This window comes from Mauremys mutica, chromosome 11, assembly GCF_020497125.1.
Source record: "Mauremys mutica isolate MM-2020 ecotype Southern chromosome 11, ASM2049712v1, whole genome shotgun sequence".
Taxonomy (NCBI): domain Eukaryota; kingdom Metazoa; phylum Chordata; order Testudines; family Geoemydidae; genus Mauremys; species Mauremys mutica.
In genome coordinates, this window is record NC_059082.1 from 19,025,935 (window position 1) to 19,050,309 (window position 24,375).

A 24,375-nucleotide genomic window follows, 5' to 3' on the forward strand; every position below is an offset into this window, starting at 1 on the left:
TCAGGCAACGTGGCTTTAATAGGTGGAAAGTTAAAGTGCCAACTAAAAGTATGACAAAATCTCTAAAATAATTCTGTCTGATGTGGCATATACAGAATACTTAATAGTATGGTGTGGTATAAAGGTTTTTCTGACACCTGTTTCAGATGACCAGCTAACTCGCTGGTGAACAAGTCAGTCATTCCAAACTCATACCAATTAAAAAAAACCCAACCTTACATTGCATCTCACATGTACATTTTATATGTAGACATGTGCACCATAATGCTAAAGCCTGATGATATTATAAGAAACTACCGCTAGTTAATCAAATCCTTAGCTTGCAATTATGATCGTGTGTGATTTAAGTTACAGAACTAATAAAACGCATACATTGTGGAACATGTCATGTTATTCATATACTTGTTTGTCAATACCCAGTAAAACAGACAGATGGGTGAGGAAGGGCTCTCTACACAAGCCAATTACTTATGTTTACAGGTTGGGAAAAATCTGAAGACAGAAAAACAATGATCCAAGTGTCTCAGACATTATATAGTTTTAATATTGCATTATTTTTTTCTCCAGTGGGAGAACTTTTACTTTAAACTTTTTTTAAAAAGTAACTTTAAAAATACTAAGAGCAATTTTATAGGCTCCACTAATACAAGCGCAGTAGAACAGGTTATGGAAAAATATTTGGATTAAAACAATAATTGGTGATAAATATCAGACCAAAAAAGAACACATTTTCCATTTAGCTACACCTGTGAAACATAAGCAATCCAAAAGCCCAATTCATTTTTTAAAAAGCTATGCAACTTTACACAGAATTGCTGTACACTTAAAAAATGAGTAATTTACTTTTCCAAGTAAATCATATATTATAGTGAGTCATGAACGCTTTTCCTGTGTGCAATGATTCGTTACAATTCCCAGCACAGTACTCCTTAAAAGGTCAGAATCTGAAAGTAGGGTTGCATCATTGTGCCCAATGAGATGTATACGTCATGCTCATTTCTAAGACTTGAGCCTCAAAAACTCTCTCAATGTAACATAAAGGAGGAATTCCACAGGAGCAGTTGAAAATTCATGCTGATAACACTGTCCAAAAAATAAGAATACGTACTCTTGTGGCGGAGTGGAGCGAGGAGAAAAGAGGGTGAAGAAAGTGAGTTGAAGGTTACAAATCCAGACTGCCTGTCCCATTTTAATTTGCATTTTAAGACTCCTGCCTATTTACTAAACAAACACACACACACAGTTTAACAATATACGTAATCTTGGCAGATTCTTTACTTCTGTGAAATTTGATCTGATTATTAATGTTGCTTAAGCAAGTTCTGTATTTAATTTCATCTCTCTTTTCAGAGGGGAGGAAGAAAGATCAGGGTTCAAAACACTGTATTTGCCCAATAGTGTGCAGTCCCCCTTCAGAGTTAGTTCAGACTACTAGCAAATAAGAATTAGGATGTTTTTACAAAGCATAATAATGAGTGGAGACTGTGGATAGTATTCCAGTACAAGACCACTACATCTGCATTCTAAAAATCCTCATGAAATTTGATTGGAAAAGGTATATTGCTCACACTGTAATCCTTTTAAAAAAGGATACAACAAAAAAAGTAAACAGAGCAAAAGCAATTAATTTATATTATGTAGTCAGGCATGCAATTTTTAGCATTACATTTGGAGTTATAGCCAAAGTGATTACCATTAATGTTAATAGCCAAGAGCTGTATGTGTGTGAAGTAGCATGTTATTCCAGATACTGCACACAAAGATACTCATCTCAGGCTGTGGAATACAACTGCTCAATCATCCCCTGTAAGCTTTGAAAAGAAGTGTAACAAAGAAGGGGCAGGGTACTGTGTTAAACCATGGTAGTCACAGGGAGATCTAAGACAAAGTCAAGAAAGGCAGCACAATATATGGCTGGACATGGAAGCTGTTACCTAGTAATGACTATGAGATAATAGTCACACACAGACAGTAGTATACAAGAATTATATGAGGCACTGAGCCAGATGGAAATATCAGCGGGGTACCACACAGTAAGGATAGCAAGCAGTGTAATCAAACACCAATCCAGTGACTCTCATGGCATCCATGGAGATCTGGTGTACTGAGTAGTAGTGAGATACACACGGCCTCTCCACTCTTATGAAACATGCTTCCACTTGCTCTCAGCCTGCATGTGCCCTGAATTTGGACGAAGTTCTAACAATATTCTCAGGAAAAATGTGATGCCTAGAGAGCATAACTCCTCTGGTAATATGTCTTCAATGATAACATTTTACATATTAGAATTTTTAAAACATTCTCACCCTCTGTCAAAAAAGGGAACACTTTAATTTTGACAAAGGATGGGGGTTGTTAGGGGAAAGACCACAGAAGGGCATCCTTCCGTTAGTTCCATGACATGTTTTTATTGCTGTGGCAATGCAGTGGAAAGTGGCTGCTGCTGCTGCTGCCGCCGCCGCCGCCATTACCCCACCTGAGTAAAAGGTAGCTAAGTTCCTGAAGAAAATGTGTACAATTTGTTTTGGGGAAAAACAAAAAAATCTTTAGTAATACTCATTTTTAATGCAGTTATTAGTTTGCCTGATTATTCAAATTCCACATTAAAGGCTGAAATCTTCATGACTCTCATATTTCTTAAAGTATATAATCAGAAGTTTTCATCTGCCTTATATTTTAAATGAATTATATCCAAAAATGGAAGGAAAGCAGATGCAAAAAAGAATTGAAAAATAGAAAGCAAAAGAAAAGAACGGATGAGCAGATTAATACAAATTGCACTAAAAGAAGACTATATCACACCTTGTAGCAAAGGCTTCCTGGAGGAGTCCGACACCTAAATGAAATTCACTCCATTATTACAGTCATATACAACAGGAATGTTTCAAGACAAATTAACAACAAAAAGAATTATTTAGTGATAACAGCATCTAGAAAACCAGAGCTATTGTGTCAAATGACTAAGCATAGCTTACATTATACATTAATGACAAGATACTAGGCATCTTCTAAGGTCCTTTTGCCCTGTTGAAACAGTACAAAGGAACATTAAACTAGCTATAAAAGGGATATTGAGGATTTTCTCAGTGTGGGAAAATCCTCACAGGCATAAAGCGTGTGCAGCAAGTATATCAGGGGTCCCCCTCCATCCCAGTAAGGACTACTCCAGCTAATGTATTCCAGTGCTATTTCAGCCTGCAGAGGCCTCAAGAGAAGGTTAGCCGAAAGATGGCTGTAAACACACCTTTCCTCCAGCTGCACTGAGCATTAGCGACTTAAGATTTGGCCCCAATATATTTTTTAAAATAAAAAGGTATGTAAAGAAACCATTGCTAGTTCAAAATACAGAATATGCATATACTGTAGGAAGTTAAACTATGCAATAAAGATGTGAGATATACAGGATTCTCTGAATCTGAAGATGCATTGAATAAGATCCTCTGAAAAAAATAAGTTGGGTGAAATAAAGGCAAAGAAATCCTAAAACTGTACAGAAGGTTGAGTAAATGTCTCATTAAGATTACACAGAATGTTTAAATTTCAGCCAAATCTCCAATAAGTAAATCAAATTTTTCTGTGTGCCAAACTTTGACCCAATAATAGGGCCAAGTTCAGAGCGGTTTTAATCCTTAAAAACAAACAAAAACAAACCCCACAGTTGAAAAAGCACATAAAATAACTACGATAGCAACATAAACCTTCCAAATATGAATTTCGTTAGCAGAAGTGTGAGAAAAAAAATTTGGTAGCTAAAAAACTAAAAGTTTTTAGACCAAACATACTAACAACTTAAGCGAGGAACATTATATTGTTCTCTCGGAATGAAGTTAACTATAACTCTCTACTCCCAGAGGCAACCTCCGCAATTGGGCTTTGTACAGGGAACTCCACAGGAGTGGGGAGAGCAAGTACATACACAAGTATGTATTCAGGCTGGCCATGCAGTTTCTCCATAGCTTATTTCAGCCTATACATTGGAGTACTGAGCAAAATCCCACCACACCGTCATGAGGCACTTCTACCCACTGGATTTACGTGAGGAGATGTTGCTCCTTCCCTCCCCCCAGTGCCCACAATACACACACCACGTTACATGAAGCTGGTGTAGAATTATTGCTCTCTACATTGCAGACAGGCAATGTAGAACTTACATGGCATGGAGGTAACCTCTCTACATCTGCATGAGTGTCATCCAATATTAGCACAAAAAAAAAAATTCTTCTTGCTTTCTTTAACTTCTCTCACCATAAATCAATTGTTCTTGAAAATAGTGGTCCATATTCTGGCCAGAGCTATCACACAACTCAGTGGAAGGACATACAAAGACACCTTTAAGTTCTCCCAGTATTCTTGGATGGTCCTACTGCTGAGCCAGTTCCCAGAATAAATCAGAGTAACATCAAGGCTCCTTTTATATACGCTAGCTGCCAACAGCTCCCAAGAGATTGCAGGGTCATAGAGACATTCTCACCACCCAAGAAAGAATCAATTTAGACAGGGGAAATCCTCAAAGTGCCAGTTTACAACTGCTTTGTGCTGACACAGTAAGACAGAAGTTTTTGATTGTAATTGATATTTCTAAGCCCCCAGTCACAAATGGTGACTTTGTTGCAGAATGGCATTTGTGATCATGACAGCATAAGACCAATGCAGAAAACATTAGAAATGAGTTTCTAAACTACTGGTCAGACCAACTCTAATGTGTTTCTAATTTTTTTTCAAGTGTATTCTAATACAAAACTATTGCAGCCTGGAAATTGGTTTCCAATTTAATATTTGGGTGCCATATTCAGTGTTCCAAATGATAACACTTTGCATCAAGATGATGGTTCAGAGATACTGAAGATAATACACATTCTGGCACAATTCCTATTGTATTCATGTGAAAAATGTCATCTGTTTTGATTTTTCATATTACTGGACTGAGCCAAATATCTATATTTTCCTTTAAATCTTGTTCTATCAAGTTGACTTAGACTAAAATATACTTTTTTTTTTTAGAAAAAGCTATAAGCACTACTAATACAGATGTAAAATGACTGGCTACTAATATATTACCACATACTTATTTAAGGAAGAATACACACAAAGTTACAAAACTGTTTTGACTATGTGAATGTGTTCTATTTACCTGATAGCTGCTACCTTGCCAAAACTTCTTCATCTCCTTGCGTCTCCAGGCAACAAGTGAGCTGGTAATGAGTGTACATGGTACCAAATAGAGAAGGGCTGGTTGTCCCATCTTCATCAGTGCCAGAACAACAAAAGTCAACACCATGCCAACAGCATAAGCTATTAAAAAAAATTCAGGACAGCTACTGAATAGTATACAGCATTACATCACTCAATGTATTACAGATATCCCATGAGTCTTGTGGATAAGGGATAAGGGAGAAGCGGTGGATGTGGTATACCTAGACTTTAGTAAGGCATTTGATACGGTCTTGCATGATGTTCTTATCGATAAACTAGGCAAATACAATTTAGATGGGGCTACTACAAGGTGGGTGCATAACTGGCTGGATAACCGTACTCAGAGAGTAGTTATTAATGGTTCCCAATCCTGCTGGAAAGATATAACAAGTGGGGTAGAAAGTACGCTTGGCATAGAAAGTACGCTTATTAAGTTTGCAGATGATACCAAACTGGGAGGGATTGCTACTGCTTTGGAGGACAGGATCATAATTCAAAATGATCTGGACAAATTGGAGAAATGGTCTGAGGTAAACAGGATGAAGTTTAATAGAGACAAATGCAAAGTGTTCCACTTAGGAAGGAACAACCAGTTTCACACATACAGAATGGGAAGAGACTGTCTAGGAAGGAGTACGGCAGAAAGGGATCTAGGGGTTATAGTGGACCACAAGCTAAATATGAGTCAACAGTATGATGCTGTTGCAAAAAAAGCAAACGTGATTCTGGGATGCATTAACAGGTGTGTTGTGAGCAAGACACAAGAAGTCATTCTTCCGCTCTACTCTGCGCTGGTTAGGCCTCAACTGGAGTATTGTGTCCAGTTCTGGGCACCGCATTTCAAGAAAGACGTGGAGAAATTGGAGAGGGTCCAGAGAAGAGCAACAAGAATGATTAAAGGTCTTGAGAACATGACCTACGAAGGAAGGCTGAAAGAATTGGGTTTGCTTAGTTTGGAAAAGAGAAGACTGAGCAGGGACATGATAGCAGTTTTCAGGTATCTAAAAGGGTGTCATAAGGAGGAGGGAGAAAACTTGTTCACCTTAGCCTCTAATGATAGAACAAGAAGCAAGGGGCTTAAACTGCAGCAAGGGAGATTTAGGTTGGACATTAGGAAAAAGTTCCTAACTGTCAGGGTGGTTAAACACTGGAATAAATTGCCTAGGGAGGTTGTGGAATCTCCATCTCTGGAGATATTTAAGAGTAGGTTAGATAAATGTCTATCAGGGATGGTCTAGACAGTATTTGGTCCTGCCATGAGGGCAGGGGACTGGACTCAATGACCTCTCGAGGTCCCTTCCAGTCCTAGAGAGTCTATGAATCTATAATACTATAGCTATTACAGTATTTTCCATTTGATTATGTAAATGAGCAAAAATAGTAATTTCAGTGTGCTTTAAATATTGATGTTTCAAGAGTACTGATTTCTAGAACGATGCAACTCAGATACAGACAAGTAAAACTGTAGAGATTAATTATACAAAAGTGAATACTGTCAATATTTTAAAGAAAATGATCTAGTAATCTCACAAAAGCAGCTTGCAGAAAAATACACTTTGCCAAAATACTGTATTAAAATTATTTACCTATGGTGCAGGAAACATAATATATAGAAGACGATCTTGTCTGAATATCAAATCTTCGACAATAGGCAACCAGGAGACCTAAAGAGAGCATATGGAGAAAGTATTTATTGGAAGAAGTTTAAGTTGCCATAACATGAATTTACATTCATGCTCCCCATTATAGCAACAATATGGAAGAAAACAGTTAACTATAAAATTGTAAGTTAAATACTGTGGACAGCTAGAACACAATTAGTTTTATTTAAGAAACCTTAGGCCAGGTCTATACTTAAAAACTGACATCAACATAGCTACTGTGCTCAGGGGTGTGAAAAATCCACACCTGACTCCCGTAGCTATGCCGACCTAACCCCAGAGCAGACACAGTTCCACAGAAGAATGCTTCTGTTGACCTAGCTACTGTCGCTCAGAAAACCCCCTTCCTTCATTGTACTCTGCATCAACTGTACAGAATCACAGTGGCATGGCTATGATACTATAGCTATGCTGCTATAGCACCCACAGTGTAGACATGACTCTAGAATAAGCCTGTCTCTAAAGTCAATATCCCCATTTAAATGAGCTAATGTGCTTTGCAATTAAATATAAACGACAGAGCTGCACTACACAGTGGTAACAAGCACCCAATACTTTGCACGTATGCAGTGCCTTCCATCAAAGACTCTCAACACTTTAATTAAATTTTGCCTCAGTACAGTAGAGAAAAATTAACACTCATATTTTACAGATGAGAAAGTCAGACAGAGGTTAAGTGATTTGCCCAAGGTCTCAAAGAAAGTCTATGGCGGAGCCAGGTGCAGCACTCAGGTTTTCACAAGACAAGCCTTCTAATCTTTTGTAAAGTGCGGTGAGATCTACTGATGAAGAAAGCTAATTATTATTATGATGTTGATTAAAAGGCAAATATATTTTCTCCTTCTATCAACACTGTAGAAATAATTTGGTTATGTAGTATATAAAAGCCTCATTTTAAAAGAGCAATGTATTGTACCATTCATCATATAATTAGAGATTAAGTGATGATAATCCTTTGCTATGTTACATTTCCTGTAAAAACCAGGTTGATTTAAGATCACTGATCCTGATTATTATTATATTAATGGCACTATATTCTACAAATACAAGTGCCATGAAAATAAATGTATATAAAAGCAGATCGTATTTTAAGATTTGTAAAACAAATTGTACTTAGACTACAGACTATTATAAAAATACAGATTGTTTTACAATGCATTTATATAGATCAAAAGCTAGAAATCAGTATTTAACACTGGAGTAGGCCTGAAATATAGAAAATCCACTTTGAGAATCAGGTTATTATGAAAAAGGTTCACAGATGTTTTTGTCAACTATAAACAAAATTATTTCTTTACCTGGTACAATGATGTCTCCAAAACCCAGTAGTGAAAACGGCATTCCACATATCGTCAGTGCAGAGTATTCAAGTCTAGGTACCCTAATAACGACTGGTAACTGTAAAACAATATTTTTAAATCCCACATAAATTCAATCTAAATCACAATTTTTTTTGAAGAAATATTAAAATGATATTAGAACTACTTATTCATCTAGTTTCTGAAAAACATCAAATTAGGAAGAACCTGAATTAAGAAAACAGGAACCAACAAACAATGTTTAAAATGTGATTTTAAGATTTAGGAGTAGAAAAAAATGGATTTTCAATTTTACAGATCATATATGTGAAAAAAATTAAGAACAATGTAATCACAAGCAACGGGAATATTAGATATGCATTGTTATCCTGACTATAAGCTATTGACCAACAATGATATCCAGGCCCTGAAGAGGAAAATTTTGACAGTCAGGTTTTCCCCAAAAGAATAGCCTTTTCAGAGGATGCAATTTAAAGTCCAGTGAACATATCTGAAATACAATCCTTACTTTCTCATGGGGAGCTGAGGGTTCAGCAGGGCCTTCCACCAAGTTTCCATCATTCTAGGATCAAACCCAAGTCAACAGGTATTTAATACTTTAACAAAAGTAGCAAAAGCTGGCTATATTTTGTGAGAAAATTATACCTAAAAGCTACTTGAATTTACTGACTTTCCATAGCTAATTCAGTTAGTGTTATATCCTGCACATATGTATCCATATTGCATTCATGATACAGAAAAAGACTATTCATACCTTTTCACTGTTACCAAAAGGACCAGCTGCAACTTCAACCATTATACTTTCCCCATTCTGAAATTTAAGGTTTTTTTCAATTAGTGATTTAACACTTATTTAAGTATACAGTGTAACACTTCAATATTACACATAGAATTGCTGCTTGCACCTCAATGTCCTATAATCCTCTTAATGTACTACTGTATGCAGGATTATTTTGTCCAGGACATCATCCAGCAAACCCATTCAAAATGGAATGCACTGATCCAAAACAGAAGTTGTTCAAATTCCAGCGAAGTGCACAGATTAATGAAATAAAGATTTATGCTTTTGTTTTGTATTAAAACAATCAGACCTAAACTGGCTACTATAGTTTGTTTTCTAATAAAAGCAGCTAAAGTTGTTATTTAGCTGAAGAATGTGTCAGCAATCTACTCCTCTGCCATTGTAGACTTGTTCTTTCTACTTTGAAATGTGGGCACTTGCAAGTAATTTGTGCCACAGCATGTGAAAGAATCAGCATTCTACAAAGCACCAAAACCTCAACTGATACATAAGGGTCTTAAAGCAAAAGATGGGGTACAGTAATAAAAGTCAGAATATAGACAGGGTGCAGTAATAAAACTGAGAATTTGAAAACCAGCAGGTTGCTGTATGACTTTGACAGCATTTATTAGAATGTCAACTAGAGCAAGTAAAAACAGAGCAGGTTTTTGGGGGTTGTAGCACAAAACAGATATACAATCCCATTTTTGAAGGAGTAACGACCATCCTGAGGCTAGTTCCCTCCCCACCTCCCCACAGCCATTATATCAGTGCTCCTTTCCTCTATTTCTACTATAATCCCTTTGGATGTATCTACTACTACTACTACTACTAATCCCTACCCCCTAGGCTGCATTTAGCTTGGATCCACCTTATTTTCGCTACATCGTTTCCCCTTTGTTTTGAAGTTTAAATTAATGAGACAAACATTCCTGTGCAACCCTTCATTAAGATGTTGGTAGACTGAGAAACGTAGGAGAAATTACTTCATAGACAAACTCTTGGGAGTAACAGACTTTGAGTGTCTAGAATGGTAGCCATGTCTGGACAATATTTAAATGCATAAAATTCAGTGCACAAAATATAAAATGCACCAGCAGGCCTCCATACCACAAATCTTTATCAAAAGTGTGGACCTACCTTGGTGATAAATGGAGTTATGAAGACGAAAAATACATCGTACAAAAGGAGGAGACCTAGAAGTATCACACATGACTGGCAAACAGAGAAGGAAACATTAAACACAAGTTTTCAAAGACTGCATGATAATTATCATTAATACATCAATACTTCCTAAATGCCTATAGGTTATCTTTAACATTCTCTTATAACATTTATGTAAACATTTTCTATTGGTAGTTTTAGTTTATGATTTATAAAAAGAACATTCTGTTGAGTCCATTTGCTACTTTTCCTTTTTTCCAAAAAAAAACAAAAAACAACAAACATTCTTTTTCATTCTTTAATTTACCTCCGGTTACTAGTATTTCTATGTGCGTATTAACATGCTTTATTTAGGTAAACTGTTTACTGTACCTTAAAGTTGGGCATTTTCAGTGTTTTAATAAAGTTTAGGCAGAAAGCAACTCCCAAGATATCTTGTAAAATCCAAGCCCACCTACAAATAAAAAATGAATGTTCTTTATATTTTATTTTTCTATATTTTCAGAGTACTGTAGGTTTGTTTGGTCTTGTTGGAAGAAAAACCAAATTCTATAATCTTACAGCAAGATATTATAACAATGACAGGAGTCTAGTTTTTATACTTACTTATTGATGTTCATTAATGGAACACTGTCTTAACTTATAAAAGTCACACTTCTAACTAAGTCTTTTACCTGCTATTATAACAGGTAATACTTAAGACTAATGGAAAAAGGAGCAAAAATATTCAATTTTGTATATAGTCAGTTTCTTATTTGCCATGTATAAGCAATTAGGCTTCATTCCTGCAACTTCTTGGAAATGGGTAGGCTGCTGTGCCCATGCTGAGCTTCAGTGGAAATCTGCACGGCTGCAGCAGTCAACTCACTCAAAAGAAGTTTCAGGATTGGAATCTTAGGAAGTTTCCCCAATTGTGTAAGGGGAGAAGAAAGTTTTTTAAAAATGGGAAAATATGATTTTAAGTCCCACAAAAATGGCCAGGGGGAACTCGGGTGCTAGCGCAGTACCCGAAACTACTTTGAACTTATTTTAAGAGTAGATTTCAAGTTCACGGTGTCCATTTAAGGGCCTTAAATCACTGCAATGCCAGGAAGGTGAAGATCTATTTCCTTACTCATACTAAAATTAACTCAGGAATTCCTCATTTCCTTCCTCAATTGAGCCAATGAGAAAGCACTAATAGGTAGAATTTGTCTTTATAAACTGCAGCACTGAGCTTATGTGTAAACAATCCACTCTGCAATATGAAGATTATTTTCAGTAAGTTAGCTGTTAGGAAGCAATGTTAATGAAAACATGGAGACTTATTTCAAGATGGCCCATTTACACATGAGCAACCTCCTCTGACAGAATTGTCAGACTCCCCTGACCAGCATACTGTAGAGTGTATCAACTGCAAAGATGAACTGGATGGGAAGATACTGATGAAACAGCTGCCACCGCCCCTCACCCACACACACTCTCCTTTCTCAAAAAAAAAACTCAGCCACATATACTAGTAGAGCTATACTTTGTGCCAACCTGTGGTATACCAGCTCCTTTAGCTTTGCTTCTTTGAAGCTAATATTAGCCTTATAGGTTGTTCTGCACAAGGCTTCAAGTCATCAGGGTCAAGAGACTTGTTTTTAGTCGAGGACGGTAGTAGAAGACCTGTTCGCTTAGTAGTCTTTTCCAAAAAAGTAAAATGTTCCTGTTTCTGTATCCTTCTTTCTTCTCCTTCTTTCAGTATTTATTCTTCCGTAGTAAGAAGGAATTATGATTCCCCCTCATCACTATGAATGTCTTTATTTAGTAACTACAAATAACTATATAAACATGAATTGTATAGGTTTGTTTTAACGTTACCAGTTCTTTTCATTCATCTGTTTAAGCTTAGTAAAGTTTTATATACTTTTAAAAAATTAACAACAACAAAAACTTAGAAAGGACACTGTGCTGCAGGATTTTCTATATGGATAGGTGATTTATACATTTGAGTTACTGTCATGACACCTTTCAAAATTTTCTCCAAAATCATCACATACCTATCTTCATTTCGAAACACGGCCCAAACAACAGCTGTTGCTATGCAGAATCCAGCAAGAAAAATAAGTCTCACTTCAATACTTTTGTTGCAACATGAAATCCTACAAAATGAAATGGTTAAATTAATTTGTCTTAAATACAAAAAAGGCCTACAATATAACACAACAAACAAAATATACAGTTAAATTCAACAGAGGTGCTCACAAGGCACTCTCTGTCTGAAGAGTCCTTCATTTTGAAACTCACTCTGCCCACTTGCTCCACCAGAGTCCAGATTTATTAACTTTGTAATCACACTGCAAAGCTCTCAACAGCCCAAGAGAAAAGCAAAGGCAAGGGTACCTATGGGCAATCCTTTGCTTGTTTTGCATTTCAGATTTATGGGATAGGCATCCAAAACACAGCTTGGATGACTTTCAATATATTATAGAAACTTGGAAAAATAAAAAATATTTAACAGAACAGTGCAAATGAAGGACTGTTATGGCTTGAAATGTGTATGGAACATTTTTAAGAGGTTAAAGAGAGAAAATTATAATTAAATGTAGTGCAAATGAGACTGGTGGAATAGGAAGAGTATGCAATCAGACAGATTCATTTACATGCCACACATGCAGTTCCATGCTCACCACTAATTCCACAGCATGTCTGAAAACAGATGAGTCCATATGACCATAACACACTGCTTGAAAAACACATCTCAGATATTACAGTTTAAACCCACCACTGCTGCCAAGAAAGCATAGGTGTGTTTGTTCAGCCATGGGTTTTCAGGATCCCAGATTTCTTTATGCTAGTATTCCTTGCTGATACAGTAGTCCTAATGAAGTAAGTAAGGACTACTCAGGAACCATTACTTTAAAGTTTTGCATTTTTTAAGTTTTATTAAAGAGCCCCATCTCACCCCCAGGCACCCTTATTTTGTGTTACAAATCTAAAATATTGAATACAGTACATAAGCAGCTGCAAGCTTAAATTAGTTTCTCAAACCATTAACACATTTCCTCCCAGCAGTTTTAGTAGCTACAGAAAAATATCCAAAACAAATAACCATAACAAGGTAAAGAGATGTACAATACCTGCATTGCCCAAATGATATTTTTCTAATTAGTGCAGAAAGACAGTTGTACAGGCTCATTGCAGATGCCAAACAGAAAACTGATATTATTACATACACTAGAAGGAAGAAAAATGAAAATAAATAAGTGACAAAATGTATGCAACACAAAGATGCTCTGGCAGGAAGGAGCCAAGAGCTAGGAAATACCTGTGACGACAGTAACAGAATAGTGGCATTACTCATGCCTCTTTAAATCAAGATTGTATCAACAGGTTTTCAATAAAACAAATACTGAAACTTCAAAGGTCTGTAACATGCTGTAAAAATTCCCATCAACTAGAGACTTGAATTGTAATGTTTTAAACATCATTTTTAAAGGAAAGATAAAGTTCATGCTCACATGTGGTTTTCTTTGCACCAATGCCACTAAGAAACAGAACAATCCCATCCTTGGGCTACCAGAGCCTAGATTTGTAAACCTTGTGTGCACACTCCAGGACTCAACTTTTCTTGCAGGCATTTAGGAAAGCTGGGATTTCACAGGTGGAGGGGCTGAGCATAGGCACCAACTCTGTGGGTGCTCCAGCCCTGGAGCACCCACAGAAAAAACACAGTGGGTGCTCAGCAACCACCAGCAGGTCCTGCCAATCAGCTCCTCTCCCTCACCCACAGCACCTCCCACCTGCTGCTGATCAGGTGTTCAGCAGCAGGCAGGAGGCAGTGGAAGGGGAGGGCGGGGCACACTCAGGGGAGAGGGCGGAATGGGGAGAAGCAGGGCAGGAAGATGCAGGGCAGGGTGGGGCCTTGGGGAAGGGGTAGAATGTGGGTGGAGCCAGGGACAGAGCAGGGCTAGAGCACCCCACAGGAAATCAGAAAGTCAGTGCCTCTGGAGCTGAGGACTGAAAGTTATTCAGGTGGGTTCTTATGAGATAGTTAAATAGAGGATCTTTAATTTCCTAGGTGTCTCTCACTTGGAAAAAACTGATGAACTAGAATATCGTACTAAAAATTGTGTGTTATTAATTCTGCGTTTCAAATTTTGAGAAGTCCCTAGAGTTTTGGAGAGGCAACAGAAAAATAGAAAAAGTAAATAAGACATCATAATTATTTGTAGTTACACTGTGTTTCCCAGTCAGTCTTATCCTACCAAATGAAGGATTCATGCCTTTTGCCATGGAAGTTAGTGGTGAAACTCCCACTTACTTCAATAGGAGCAGCTAAGAAAGTCGGACTTTGATAGAAATGGATACTATAGTTGGATTAAACACTAAAGGACCTATTATGCTCTACCAAGCCTGTGCCCCTCTGAGCCCCTCAATGCCCACTGGCAGAGGGCCCACTATACTGTAACTCATAACAAGCCTGACACACTCACTATCCCCAACATACTGCCATCCTAATGTTTCCAAAAGGTATCTTGTAAGATATTTTATGTAAACTGGTGATGTACTGGTCAGGAATTTCACTGCATGATGTACGTATGGGTTGTGTATAAAGAATTATGTATGCGTACTGGAAATATGTTCTTAAAACATATTTGAGAGGCAGTGCATAAAACAAGCCTGCTCTGGACAAAGGAATGGGGATTTACCTGTCTGATCGGCAGAGGACACTGAAAGTACATGTACATATAACAAACAAAGCAATCAAGTTAAGCAGAAAACAGCTAAGTGAGCACACTGTGGGACAAAGACAATGGACTTTGAGGAAATACGAGGAGAGCAAAAAGACCTTTTAGTTTTCCATCACTTAGGGAACAAAGGGGACAGCATCCTATGATTCTGTGAAAATTGGATCCTCAGCCTGGGAAGCTAGAGATGCTGGTAACCTGATGCAAGTGAGAAAACTGCATAGGCAAAGATTGTAACTTACTAAAATTTTAATTTTAGTCACTAGAAAGCATGGTTTTTGTTTTGTTTGTAACCAGACCTGTCTCTTTTTCTCTTGCTTATTATCGCTTAAATCTCTGTTCTTTATGACTCAACTTATTCTTAGTTTTACATAAACTATAAACCTCAGTGCTGTTGTACTGAAGAAAGTGTGAATTTTCAGGTAAGCTAACAGGCAGATTTGTGCCCTGTCTCTTTGGAGGCAGCAAATTTAATAATTTCTGAGAGGGAGATGTCTCTAGGCAACTTGGGGTTCACTGACTGTTAGCTGCAAGGCAATGTTTAGCCTGGCAGAATCTCAAGGAATCTGCTGGCAAGGCAGACAGCCTGGAGTGTCGGGGAGCTGACGAGAGTTTAGCACAACTCTCACTGGCAGAGGGTTAACACAGTGGCTTCCACTTCTGGGTGTCCTGAGCAGAGCATCACAAAAACATCAGTGTGTAGAATAAGGATTTAGGTTCCTCATGAGTCAGTTACATATAACCAGGCTTAATATGCATATGATTTTCCTCAAAAGATTATTTATCCCAAAATACACATTAATCATTTAATTAAAATTTAATATATTTTTAGACAGTGTTGCATGAATATTATTTATTCAAGCCTAAATGTGTGTTCTACTATGTACCTCAAAATAATTTCCTCTTATAGTACCATACATGTCTGGGCCTTAACCTACAAGAATCAATGCACCTGTGCAACTTTACAAATGGGCGAAGTTACCCGGGTGAATAACTGCTTGCCAATAGGTTCCATGGTTGTAATAGAAACTATTAAAATTCAAGAAATATAAAGTTAAGGTGGACACTCCCTCAGTACACTATCTTATTTGTTTGTTTTTCCCTCCTTGCCCATCAGATAGTTAGAGCATTAGCATCTGATTTGAATTGCCTGGTTTTTAAACCATTTAGGCCACAACATGAACCTGCTGAAGGAGTTCACTCCAACTATTGGAAGGATGTCAAATAAAACCCTCAAGAATGCCATCTAAATTCAGATATGTGGAAGGAATTTAGCAAACAGCCTAGAATAAAGACAGACCCAGAAGCAACCTATATTAGGTATTTTTATATAACAAAAACACTAAGGTAGCAAAGACATGCATTCAAAAGTTAGGAAGTGCCAGAATTATTATGGTTGCATGAGCAACCTTAATTCAGCCTCCTTGTAGATATGCATTATGATGCAATCTTCAATAACACAGTTATACCTTTTTTTTCCTACAGGACCCCGCCTCATTCAGCACACAGGATGGACAGTGCTCTCTGAATGGATAGCTATTCAATATTTATTTTTATCCTTGCCATTTAATATATGATCCCATGTATTATTTACTGCACACCACCCAAACCCTACACCGTATACAGACTTATTAGTTCCTTCATGGGTCTCTCTGTGAGGTAAGGTGGTACCATCCCCATTTTGCACATAGGGAACTGAGGCACAACCATCAACAGCCATTGTCCAGCAAGGGAGTTACAATTCAGTGACTCACCTGCATAAGGCCACACCAGGGGAATTGCTCAGCTTTGCTTGGAGACTCAGTAATGCCCACCAGACATACCTGGACTTGTGTTCTCCAAGCACATGGACTAAGGATATACAACAGAACACAAGGGCCAACTTCTTGGCCTTTCTCCTTCCCCCACCTACTCTGCAAGCAACAAGGACACTCAGAAACTGAAGACTCCAACAGAGGGGACTGGCCCAGGTTTCAAGAGTGAGATCTGTGTACTGTGAACTGCAATATCCAGTGAGGTGAGAAAAACTGATTAATCTAGATGTTACCCAGTCTAATAGGGTTGAGAGTTTAGACTGCCTGCTTATATATATATTTTTTTTTGGTATCAAACTCTGAATTTTTCCCTATCACTTAATCTATCTTTTGTTGTCAATAAATTTAACTGTTTATCTTTACCAGTGAGTTTGCCTGAAGTGTTTGGTAAGGGTGTTTGCTCAGGTTTACAAAGGCTGGTGTATATCCACTTTCAATCGATGAAGTGATGAACCAATAAATAAATTTACACTGCTAGTCTTGAGCAGTGCAAGATGGTACATTCCTGAGGTACCAAGCTGGAAGGATTTGGCGGGTGCCTTTCTCTGTGTGATTCATGAGTGGCTCTGAGAGCATTCATGCAATCTAGCTGGGTTTGGGATCCACATGTGGTTGTGCTGAGTGATAATAGCACCTGGAGGCGTTTGCTGCTCGTTACTAGCAAAGCATTGTCCCCATGCTGGAGAGTTAAGGGAGCACAGCAGTCCCACAGTCCCAGGCTGAACTCCAGAGATCCCATCACTCCTAGGATCTAATTTTTCCAAGTCCTTTGCATTTACAGTACTTAGTGTATTCAGAAAAGAACTCCCATGGACTTCTGTTGCAGTTGTGAATACTCAGTACTTCTGCAAATCAGATCCCAGGAGTCTCAAGTTGGCAACCCAGAAAATGAGGAACACACAGTGGCCACCTATAGAATTTTTGGGGAAGACACATTTCCCCAGCCCAGGAAGGATTAACGCCATACCCAGAGTCTGTTCAGGCCCTTTCTTCAGGACACCATTTATTGGGTGCACTGATGATCTCCAGAAAACCACAAAATAAACCAATTCAACATAAATCCATCAGCTAATTTTCCCCTGACAAAGAGAGTTTTTGCCAGATCATCTCTGCTCCTGGCAACTCTTCCTACAGGCCTGGGTAGTCCCCCTGCTCTAGGGCCTGACATAGGAGCCAATCTCCTTCCTGTAGCTCCTCCAGCCTTTATAGCAATCAGGTGCTCATCGGGTAATCACCTAATCCCTTCCCAGCTGGGTCTGATAAAGTCTTTCTACCAGGTCCTGATGCGGTTTAAGGGGCTCTCCCTAAGAACAGAGCTGGCTGGCCTCAGGTTCCTGGCTGTAAAAGGGATAGACCACTCAGTTACACTCAACTTCACACACAACTCTGTGGCAGAGGCAAGAATAAAATCAAGTTCTCCAGGGCAGCATTCAACTGCCTTCATCACTAGACCATCCTTTCTCTTCCTACTATCCCCTACCTTAATCACCACACCCCTTCCAATTTCTGTAACAAATGAGGCAGGGATCCTGCAGACACCAGCTTCATTCATTACACAACCCACCGAATGAGGCAGGGGAAAAAATAGTACATGATTACGCAAAAGTTTCCTTGGGACTGCATCATCTGGAAGATAATTATGTCATCAGTAGCATGTCCAACTCTGTCTAATTACACCAGGTTTACTTAGGCTATTAGGCCCTACCACAAGGAGTCTGATGAAACTACAAATCCAAAGTGAGTTTAGATACAACTCATTAATGTAGGTAAGCAGTTACTCTAAGCTACCATATTCCCTCTACAAGGATGAACAAGGGATATCGTATACTCTGCTACTTTTTTTTTTTTCTTTTCTTTTTTTTTTTTTTTTTTACCATCAAGGCAAGGGATTGTCTCTCATATATACTTTATCCAGAATAACTATTGCCTTGGCAACCTCAATGGAGAAACAAATTGGCAGGTGGGGGGAGACAGAGAGAGAGAGAGAGAGAGAGAGGTTGCCCCCTCTCCATCCCCCCCCTTTAAAAAAAAATAACTCACCTTACTCTGCTCCATCAATAAATTGAGGGGGCAGTTATTTAAAAAGAAAAAAAAGTTAGCTGAACTCTGACTCAAATAAAACTAAATTCCATAAAAATGTTAACAATGGCATTTAAAGGAGAAAATATATTTAAATATGAAATCAAATGAGATTATATATTAATTCTTACCTAGCCATTTGTAGAAGAAATAAAGTAAGAGTAGCATGGCACAACAGATTACCACAAATATGATAACCGTTAGAGGGGTGAAAGTAACGTTTTCCTCTTTCTTTCTTCTTGTTTCTCTGTCTTCAGGGCTTGTCACTGCCTTTAAATCCTCACTGTATAGACAAAAAATATTTCAGTAATAGACACTGAACATGGACTTAAAAACGAAGTGCTTACCTTGCGCCCAATTTTTGTTGTATTAAGATTTAAGTAGTCACTGGTGGCTCAATTTAGCAAGGTAATTAACCACATGCCTAACTTTAAGCATGTGCATAGAGCCACTGACTTCAAAAGCTAGGCATACACTGAACTAACTTGCTGAAGCTGGTTTTGTTTTGTAAAATAACCCACATAGCTGTAAGGGCAGATCAGGCAGAACATTAAGATTTGATAGCCTAAAGGAAAAAAACTTGAGTATTTATTCTGATCTTTCATAATACTATTACTGCAGAAAAATATGAAGTTGGAAGAAAATGGTATGCCAAATTCCCATCATATCCTTTGAAATTCTCCCCCAAGACTTTCCTTTTCTATAGGTCCATGCTGTTGTTCCACAATAGGTCATGATGAAATATTTAATTCCTTCTATTAATCTGTTTTTGAGAAGAGGGAGGGTCAAACTTTAAAGAAAACATTCCAACAAAAAAGTCCAAGTTAGCTCTAAAAGAACAGTCTTAAATGGAAGGAACATCTCACGCCTTCTTTTTTAGGAGCCACTGGTCCAAAATCTGCTACCATCTGCATTAGAATAAAACCAGAGTAACAGCTAGTTTACCCTTGAAATACTACAACAGCCCAGCTGCAGCTGTGCCGCTGTAGCGCTCAGTGTAGACGCTACCTTTGCCAACAGGAAGGGTTCATCAGTCAATATACCACTGTCTACACAGGGACTCGGACTGGCTTAAAAATCCACACCCCCGAGCAACACAGCTGGGTCAATCCAATTTTCTAGTGATTTTAGTGGAGTTTTCCTGATTAAACCAGCAGTGAATTTAGCCTAAGAACTCAAAACCACTGAAAATATATCTGTCACTGACAGGCACAAGATCCGGTAAGTGTTTTGGAACTTGTTCCATCTCATTAAGTGTCTGCAACAACATTAGTGTCAGCAAAATCCAGTCAGCCAACCACCAGTTTTTCTGCCTCTACAGTCCATAATTAAACAGGGAGAGAAAGAGAAATAAAGCAGTGTCATTAAAAGTAACATTTCTTCAAGGTTAGAATACAAATGTGCTCCATATTTACACCTTACCACAAGAAATAATCACACAAACTGCTGAAGTGTTGCACCAAACAAAACAACTAAAACCCTTTAACCATACAGGCAAACTACATCTCTCACGGTATGGGATGCTTGTGAAACTTTCCCTGTCAGACATCACACTCCCACAATCGCAAGGCCAATGTATTTACAAATGGTGACATGCTGAAAAGGCAATAGTTATCTTACAAAATCAACAGGAAAAAGAATTTCCTAGATGTATTACATACTTCCTGTGAGGATTGGTTTTAAGTTAGTGGCTTACAAATCTTACAAGGACAGGACGCCCCGCCACCTGGGGTGGGAAGCGGAGCGATGCGGTCCCAGCCGGCTCCACTTTCCTTGCCCCGGCCCCAGCTGTGTTGCTGTGGGGTAGTTGGGGAAAGGTCCCACACTCACCTGTGGCGGGAAGCAGAGAATGACTTCTCGTGTCTTGTCACAACACACCTGTTAATGCATCCCAGAATCACGTTTGCTTTTTTTGCAACAGCATCACACTGTTGACTCATATTTAGCTTGTGGTCCACTATAACCCCTAGATCCCTTTCTGCCGTACTCCTTCCTAGACAGTCTCTTCCCATTCTGTATGTGTGAAACTGATTGTTCCTTCCTAAGTGGAGCACTTTGCATTTGTCTTTATTAAACTTCATCCTGTTTACCTCAGAGCGTTTCTCCAATTTGTCCAGATCATTTTGAATTATGACCCTATCCTCCAAAGCAGTTGCAATCTCTCCCAGTTTGGTATCATCTGCAAACTTAATAAGCGTACTTTCTATGCCAATATCTAAGTCGTTGATGAAGATATTGAACAGAGCCAGTCCCAAAACAGACCCCAGCGGAACCCCACTTGTTATACCTTTCCAGCAGGATTGGGAACCATTAAGAACTACTCTCTGAGTACGATAATCCAGCCAGTTATGAACCCACCTTATAGTAGCCCCATCTAAGTTGTATTTGCCTAGTTTATTGATAAGAATATCATGTGAGACCGTATCAAATGCCTTACTAAAGTCTAGGTATACCACATCCACTGCTTCTTCCTTACCCACAAGACTCGTTATCCTATCAAAGAAAGCTATCAGATTGGTTTGACATGATTTGTTCTTTACAAATCCATGCTGGTGTAATAAGATGAGGCCCTGAAACAAACCCTTGTGTCAGAGGCCCAGTCTGAGGCCTGAAGCCTGAACCAAAGTACTTCCAGGCATTGCTAAGCAAAAGCTGGGCTGTGAGCCAGTGGCAGGCCCCACTCACAGAAGTTGGCGAGAAGAGGGTTGCTAGAAGCAGGTGCATCCACACATAAGTGCTAATAAGAGGAACTTGTGCCAAGATAACATCAGAACACTTCACAGAGATAACGAGGAACAGGCAGGTGCATCTTAAAGACAGGGTCAAAAGGACAGCATGATGGATAGATCTGTTTGAAACAACATGATCAAAGGAGGAGACAGCACCCTAATGAGCCAAGGGGCTGTACTTCAATACGTCAGTAGGGATGAGTAATCTGTCCTCTAACTATAAAAGTAGGTCCCGGAGTGCACATCTTTGTCTAGCCTAGGGGGCAATGGAAAGTCCCACCACTGACTGAGTCGGTCCATTGCCAGGGGGCACAAATTCGTAGTATGTCTTGTAGAATGTACGGGAAACTATTACTGTGCTTCATTTGACAATAAACCTGGCTCAGGTTCCTTTGTACCTTACTAGAGTCTGTGGTCTTTGGGGGTTCTCTCGGGGTTTGCTGTGTCAGCTATCTGCGCAGAGCCAGGGAGCACACAGAGGGAACATGCACGCAGCCGACTGTATCATCATCGAGCAAGAGCAGAGCACCACACCGGTAGCTACAGACAACAGCTGGCTATTCCCTATCACCTTACCACCTTCTAAGTGTTTGCAGATGAATTCCTTAATTACTTGCTCCATTATCTTCCCTGGCACAGAAGTTAAACTAACTGGTCTGTAGTTTCCTGGGTTGTTTTTATTTCCCTTTTTATAGATGGGCACTATATGTTTATTTTCAGCATGAAGTAAACACACATTCATAGAGATTATAAAACCAGAAGGGAGCACCGTGATCATCTACTCTCACCTCCTGCATAACACAGGCCACAGAACTTCCCCAAACTAATTCCTATTTGAACTAGAGCATATCCTTTTAGGAAAACATCCAATCTTGTTTTTAAAGATGCCCTCTCATATCCATTACCACTACCACCAGATATTTAGATCTGCATTTTACATTGCTTAATAGATTATATGGTTTAATGGAACTTACAGCTCTGATACTCCACTCCAGTAGCCTCCCAGCGCCACAGTGAGCACAGCAATTAGAAAGATGACAACCATACTGTAGTCAAACTCTGGCAAAGATGGTGAATAGAGTGACACATTAATCCTTGCTCCAAGGGCCTGAAAAACGATAAATGTATCAGTTATATATAACAGCACAGGCTCTTTATGACAGGCAGAATATGCAGTGCTTATCCTGTTTTTTAAATCAGATGTTATCTTCACCTTCTGCTGTAAACTGGGTCAGACTGTGTCAATTTTACCTACCATGTACAAAGATGTACTATACGTGACAGATATGACAAACACAGATATAACTTGGGGACAATTGTAGCAACTTTATAAATGTTATCTGCATTTTTGTGAGTTAGACCTCAGAAGCACGAAAACACCAAAGACTTTTTATTAAGACACACTAAATATGGGGTCCATAGAATATTTATAGACCTTTGTATCAGTAAGTTACGTGTATGTGTGTGTTCCTGGCTCTATGGTTGGGTTTCCTGTGAAATATGGAATCACTAGAGAGGTGGTTAATGCAGTGCTGTTATACAGATACCCAGCTGCTGAAGCTCCACACCCTACATATTTTCTGTGTAACGTTTCTGTCCTAAAATAAGTGTACCGTTCTCTGTGAAACCTGTCTGATACCTGGTAACTCTGTCATTGTTCCTAGAGAGAGTCAACTGCAGGTGCTGAGCTACATCAGACCTTCTGGGATAATCACAGTGAATTTCAGGAAGACAAGAGCCTACATCTCTGTTCGGATGGGAGACAGATGATGGCCCTGTCCCGAGAGAAGTAATGTCTGGAGGCTTAAGACCTACGGGAGTATCCCTAGAAGAATCCAGAAAGTGGGTAAGCGGATTATCCTGATGGGCCGCAGGTTGCCCACCACCTCCTTAGATGCTTTCACCCATATAGACAGAGAGGTCTATAAAGATTATAAACTACGTAAAAAAGCCTAATTGTGAAAGTTTAAACTGACCTCGCCTGGCCTAAAATCATGGTTAGTAGACAAAAGCCCTCAAAAATTGTTTAGCAGGGAAAATGGCAGACCATTAGCCAATAGTCAGCCTGGGAGTGATAGAAATGATAGTGATAGTAATAGGGATGGAACTGGATCACAGAACCTGGACTGGGCCCAAGCAGAGACCCATACTCAAAGGGGAGGATCTGTTCCAAGGCAGAGAGGCCACCTCAGAGGAAATCCTGGGGCAGATGCAGAAAAGCAACGTCATCTGTGACAAACTGCAAGGGATTTCCTAATCCAACTACTGAGACCCAGTGCAGTCCTGCAAAGCCATCCTGCACTCCAACCTTACAATTAACTGGGTAACAATCTCCAGAGGGAGCGAGTTCAGTGGAACGGTTCACTTGTTCCATATGATGTGCATGCTGACGTGGATACACCTCAAATCACTGCACCCATGACCTGCTGACCTTCCTTGGTGCAGATCCATACAGTTCCCAGTGGGAAAGGAAGGTGAAAATTAATGGAAAGACATTCTGAGACCACCGGGACCATAATTAAAACCCCAGTAGTGAAAGCCCCTGAAATGCTGAAAGGCTGTGAAATCTGGTTTAAAGTTCCTGGTATAAAAGCCTCCACTCTAACTGCAGCACAGATTTCTGTGCAGCCCCAGGAAGGGTCAGGAGTGCTGGCTGTAGGTGTATGAAAGGATACTATTTTTGGTCTGCTTCTTGGAAATGACACTAATTTTCAAACAAAGCCCACTCCCCCTCTCCTTGTAAAAGCTACAGGCCTGTATCCGGTGCTGACAGCTATCTGTAATCATGCAGATAAGGGTGTCAGTGACTATGCAAGTGGAGGGACTGAGAGAAGGTGGGGGTGTCAATTAACTGTAACATACAGGAAGCCCTGTTAAGCTCAAGTCACCTTCCTAGCACAGCCAAACAAATACCTGATAC

The 24,375-nt window shown here is 39.0% G+C and overlaps 1 protein-coding gene across 4 annotated transcripts in view; it reads right to left on the reverse strand.

Annotated features, from left to right (window-relative positions):
• The window catches only part of SPPL2A (signal peptide peptidase like 2A), a 49,586-nt gene that overhangs the window by 9,559 nt on the left and 15,652 nt on the right, over positions 1-24,375 (reverse strand). The window contains exons 5-16 of one of the 4 annotated variants that reach the window (XM_044980178.1): positions 22,430-22,563; positions 18,858-19,009; positions 13,223-13,319; positions 12,143-12,244; positions 10,491-10,572; positions 10,095-10,169; positions 8,928-8,984; positions 8,682-8,735; positions 8,153-8,252; positions 6,780-6,857; positions 5,132-5,292; positions 2,803-2,836 (exon numbers count right to left, since the gene is read on the reverse strand). In XM_044980178.1, the coding sequence (XP_044836113.1) occupies positions 2,803-2,836; positions 5,132-5,292; positions 6,780-6,857; positions 8,153-8,252; positions 8,682-8,735; positions 8,928-8,984; positions 10,095-10,169; positions 10,491-10,572; positions 12,143-12,244; positions 13,223-13,319; positions 18,858-19,009; positions 22,430-22,563 (1,126 nt within the window). The remainder of the gene's footprint in view (positions 1-2,802; positions 2,837-5,131; positions 5,293-6,779; positions 6,858-8,152; positions 8,253-8,681; positions 8,736-8,927; positions 8,985-10,094; positions 10,170-10,490; positions 10,573-12,142; positions 12,245-13,222; positions 13,320-18,857; positions 19,010-22,429; positions 22,564-24,375) is intronic. The other 3 variants (XM_044980181.1, XM_044980180.1, XM_044980179.1) reach the window with 3 other exon arrangements.